The sequence below is a fragment of the Hipposideros armiger genome, unplaced genomic scaffold (genome assembly GCF_001890085.2).
Source record: "Hipposideros armiger isolate ML-2016 unplaced genomic scaffold, ASM189008v1 scaffold_111, whole genome shotgun sequence".
Taxonomy (NCBI): Eukaryota; Metazoa; Chordata; class Mammalia; order Chiroptera; family Hipposideridae; genus Hipposideros; species Hipposideros armiger.
The window spans coordinates 52,895-58,059 of NW_017731461.1; the positions used below are offsets into that span (position 1 = coordinate 52,895).

General features: G+C 56.9%; 1 protein-coding gene across 19 annotated transcripts in view; it reads right to left on the reverse strand.

Moving 5' to 3' along the window:
• PHLDB1 (pleckstrin homology like domain family B member 1) overlaps positions 1 to 5,165 on the reverse strand; it is a 47,906-nt gene that overhangs the window by 23,067 nt on the left and 19,674 nt on the right. For all 19 annotated transcript variants that reach the window (XM_019647446.1, XM_019647447.1, XM_019647445.1 and 16 more), the window contains 3 exons: positions 2,764 to 3,045; positions 2,188 to 2,328; positions 1,936 to 2,073 (listed from right to left, as the gene is read on the reverse strand). In XM_019647446.1, coding sequence (XP_019502991.1) covers positions 1,936 to 2,073; positions 2,188 to 2,328; positions 2,764 to 3,045 — 561 coding nt within the window. The remainder of the gene's footprint in view (positions 1 to 1,935; positions 2,074 to 2,187; positions 2,329 to 2,763; positions 3,046 to 5,165) is intronic.

The window sequence follows — 5,165 nt, forward strand, 5'->3', positions numbered from 1 at the left end:
TGGCCTCCCTCCCTCCTGCCCAGGGTGGGGGTGGGGTGCTGGCATAGCAGGCTGAACTTCAGCTGGATGAGGGTTGTAATTAGTTCAGCCGTTGCCATGGTAATAGGAGCCCCAGGAGTGTATACAGAGAGGAGGTGGATGGCCCTGTCTGGGGTGAGATGACACCTCTAAGGGCAGGAAAGGGGGGGGGGAGCTCGTGAGTCACCCCTCCTAAGGATAGGCAGAAGAAAAACTGACGACTGATTCCAAAGCCAGAGTGGGGCCATGGGCTGGGGGCTGGGGAGGGATGCTGAGTGAGCCGGAGGAGGACAACGACCACCACCACCACCACCACCTCCTCCTCGAATAACTGGGCCCAGAGAGAAGACCAAGCCCACGCCTCCAGGCAATGCCAGGCCACTGAGAAATGAAGTTAGGTAGGTTCCTTCTGAAATGCTGAGCTTCATCCAGGAGTAAGACCCTATGCTGAACCCTTTCCCACCCACCCTAACACCCTGGAGAGGAAGATCTTGTCAGGCCAGTTCCTGGGATCCCAGCATTCAGCCTTTACAATACCCTATGTTCTGGACAACTCAGGGGTGGAAGAAGGGGAGAGGCTACCCATTTCCACCCTCGGCTTGGGGTACCTGAATTTGGAAAGCCTCAAGGGGAAGCTTAGGAAGCGTAGCCACTGTGTGACAGAGAGTCTCTGTCCCAGCCCTCCACAAGCCATGACATCCCAACTGGACCTCCTTACCCCTCCACACTGACAGGAAGGTGGGCAGATGGGTGGAGGACAGCAGGCGACTCCCTCCAACAGTCTGTGGAAGCAGCACCCAGGCTTTTCCAAATGGGAGGAGCTCTTCACGCCGAGAAGCTCCTAAGCCAGGCATTTCCCCCAGCCTTGTGCCCATCCTGCTAACGCCCCATAGAGTCAAGTTGAGCTATGCCCCCTGCCCATTCCTTTCTGATCAAAACCCTGGGGTCCCACACCAAGAAAGGAAGAAAGCAGCATTAGAGGGGAGAGGCCAAGGGCACAGAGGTGCCCATGGAGTTAGTACAAAAGCAGGCGTGGCTCAGCCCTGCCTGGGTGGCACTGGTAGTTAGGGGCATGCGGAGAGCCCAGGACAGTGATTAGAGGGGACATTAGTGCAGGCCTGTTTGGTAAGCGTGGAGTTAATTTGGCACAGAATTTGGGAGTGTGGTTTGGGGGCCAGAGCCAAAGCTCAAAAAACGTGGGGGTGTCAAAGAATTTTTAAGAGCTTCAAAATTGAGAGGAAGGAGGAAAACACTCTCAAAAAAAATCCAGAAGGAAAATTAATTCTTGGAAAAATACTGTCTAGTCCAGAAATAGATGGCCCCTCTCCACTTCAGAGCTTTTGGCACATTGTTGGGCATCTTGGGCATGGCTGGCATGGCTCCTGTGAGACGGAGCTGCCCCTGCAGGCTGGCATGAAATCTGAAAGGGGCAGGGGCAGGAGCTGGGGCCATCTGAGATGGGAGGCTGCAGATCCAGAAGGCTCAGGGGAAGCAGAGACCTGAGGGCCATCTCCCAAAGACCACGTCCTGAGCACCTGATGCATGCTTTGGAGGGAGACATTTTCCAGATGGAGGGACCCAAACCTGAATCACTCCCCAACACCAGTCCCTCACTTCCCAAGAAGGGGCTTTGGTACTTCCTAAAATGGCCATGAAGGGCCCAGAATGGCAGGCACCCACACACCCAGAAGTAGCACAGAGACCCAGACAGAGGAGACCCCAGACACCAGCTCAGCCCGTAGTGCCCTCCACGCTGGTACCTTCCACAGAGGACAAGGCCCCTGCCCCTGAAGGGGCACTGAGACCACCCAGTCTACAGGATGGATGATGAGGTAAGGGGTAAGGGGCCCCAGAGAAGGCATTTCTCCTCTCCGAGCCCACTGGTCCCAGCACTGAGCCAGGCCAGGTGTTGGTTACCTTGTCCCTCTCCTTTTGGATGCCCGTCTCCAAGGTCACCAGCTTCTCCTGCAGCTGGTCCGCTGCCTTCTGCTCCTTCTGCAGCAGTGCCCGCTCTGCCTCCCTCTCCCCCTGCAGCAGCGCCCGCTCCATTTCAGCCTGGGGGCAATACCAGGGTCCACATCAAGGTCAGTCAAGGCAGTTGGACTCAGGCCACACTGGGGGGTTTCACTCTGCCTGGGGAAACGTCCAGCCAGGGCCTTCACGGCTCACCTCTCGGGCCGACTCCTGCAGCTGCTGATCCAGCTCCTTCACGCGGACCTTGAGCTGCTCCACTCGTCCTAACACCTGAGCCCGCTCCTCTTCAAGGGCCAGCATCTCTCCCTGGAGCTTGGCGCTGGGCGCATCTTCATGCTGAAGGGGAGGGAAGCTGTCAGCTGGGGAAGCATAGAGCCTTCCAGGATGAGACTAAGAGAACGGATCCCCATTCCTCAGGGCACTTGGAAGGGGCAGGTGGACTGAGATAGAAGACCGATTCCCCTCCCTGCATGGGGAGCAATACGGGCTCATTTAAATGGAATAAAGATGCACCGCTGAGTACTAGGCCCTGATGGAAAGGCAGGTCATAAAGCACATTTATAGCTTGGCAAACTCATCAACACCTCTCTCTCTTCCTTGCCTCATTTCTACACCTCCAGTCCCTGATTTCTTCCCTATCTTGATCTTTCAGTTGCTTCCCCCTCACTGGGCCTTGGCTTCTACCCCACAGGCCTGCCTCCTCTGCCTCTTCGCAGGGCTGCCCTCCGCCCCCTCACTGTGAGAGCAGTGCCCCTCCTCCCCACATCCCACCTCCTGCTGGGTGCTTTCAGTGCTACTGCACTCCTCCTTGAGGTTTTCCTCATCTGAGCGTTCCACGCTCTCCCACAGGCGTTGGGTGGCACCTCCAGGCTCTTCATTGCTCCGCCCAGAGGCCCCAACGGCCCCTGAAAGGCCTCGTGAGGACCTCCGGCCTGCCAGTGCCAATGCTGCCGTGGCCTCCCCAATGCTGGGCAGCTCCCCAGCCTCAGGTCCCCCGTCAGCCCGGCTGTACTCGGCACACAGGTTCAGGATGGTCTCCAGGCGCTGGCGTTCCTAGGAAGGGTGGACAGAGCAGGACATGAGGGGGAGGAGGCAGGGTCCTGGTGGTACGAGAGTCAGCCAGGCACACTGTCCTGTCAAGAGAGAGCACTATAATAGGAGACCAGGGGCTTGAGGCTCAGAATCAAGTCAGGAGAGCCCCAAGCCCAAGGTCTGAGGAGGCAGAGGGAAGGAGAGTGCCCCAGAAGGCTGCAGTGCTACCTGCCCACGTGGCTAGCCCCTCCCATCTTCCTGTTTCCTTTCCCTTTCTCTTCTAGGATGGGCTTCCTCATGACATACAGAGACAGAGCCCACACACATGGGAACACACACTGATAGGCAGACTAAAGACCAGAATGAGACACAGATAAACACTCAGGTGTTCACATGCTGACACGGATACACGAAGATCCACGACACAAGGGCACACAAAGACACCCACACACGCCAGCACTGACACACAAGCACACAACATGTGCCCTAAGCCTGCATTAACAGGCAGGTACACACAAAGACACCAGCCCTGACGTGCACAAATGCACACTGACGCACACTCACACAGATAAACACAGTCTAGCATACAGACAGGTTGGCATCGACTCACAGGGCTGGAAAACAGACCCACGGGCCCACAGGGACCTGACACAGTTCACACAAAGATGTGCTCAGCATATATACACCCTGCCAGACAGACCTGGGACATGGTCCTCCTCGTTTCCACCTCAACTTCAATTCACTCTTAGGCAGACCTTGGTTCCTGGCTCCTTCCCGGGAGGGTGGGCTGCTGCCAGCACTTAAATACCCAGGCCCATGTGAGTGCTTTGTGGCCCTGCCACTTACTCCGCCCCCCTCGCCACACACAGCCCACCCAGATACCACTCAGGGGCCTCGGAGGGAGGAGTGCCGGGAGCACAATCAAACTACAGGACTGTGTCCCCCTCTCCCATTCATAACACCCCAGACTCCCATGGTTCTCCAGGATCCCTCGAACTCAGGTATCTGTCTCTCACCATATACAGTTTGGCCATGGCCCCCCAAACACTTACCCGGCTGTACTCCTGTTGCTTGTCCAGTTCCATGGCAAAAAAAAACCAGGAACAGAGCCTCAGCACCCAGGAGGCTGGGCTAGTGCCCCCGCCCCTACCTCAGGACCCAGATAAGCAGCCTGGTTAAGGTGGGAGGAGCAGGGCAGGCAGCCTCCAAGATTTAAAGTGGCAGGTGGGGCAGGTCAGGGCTGGTGGTAAGGTATGTGCTCCTGTGTAGGGGTGGGGAGGCTGAATGGAGGAATTGGGGGAGGCTGGGCCCACCATTCTGCCTGTGCTAGGCTGACTGCCCCTTCTCCAGGATAAACCCCCAGGGTGGGCCAAGTTTTGTCATCTAGGCAGTGAAGAGAAGATGTAACCACAGAAGACTGGCCATCCTGCCCCATCTCTCCCCTACCCAACACAAACACACGGACACCCTCACCTCAGCCAAAGCTGTCCCAACCGCTTCTGAAAGGGTCTCCAGATAAACATCCTCAATTCTGATTCTCCTCGTCAAACCAATCCCAGGGTCCCTGGGCCCCCCAGAAGCCCCGTTCTTCTGCTCACAAGGGAGAAAGGGCAAAATCCAACCTCTACGTGTGCTCGACTATGTACACACTAGCCACTAACACTGAGCTCCCTGTGTTATCTGGGGAAGCCCAGCACCCAACCAGATCAGGTGCCATCTCCAGGACAGCTGCACAAAGCCACACCCGGCCCCCAAGTGCACACCAATGCACACAATCACACAGGCTGGCCCAGAACAGGCCAGGGGCTGCCCATTCTGTTTTCTTCTTCTTCCCTGACACCCACATTCCCAGATGATGCTGCATATGCCAGGGTGAGCAGCACCCACCCTTTTTTAGATGCCAAAGTGAAGGAAGAAAGAAGGACCAGGGGGGCCGGCCGAGTGGCGCGGTGGTTAAGAACTGGCTTGGGACGCCAGAGGGCCCCGGTTCGGATCTCACATGTGAGGGCCAGTGACACTGCCCTCTTGGGCCAGTGAGGCAACGTCCTCCACAACTAGACTGAAGAACAAAAGGACAGCAACTTGTCTGTTCCCCTTCCCCCAATTCCCGAGCACTGTTTCCATCTCCCCAATTCCCCAAT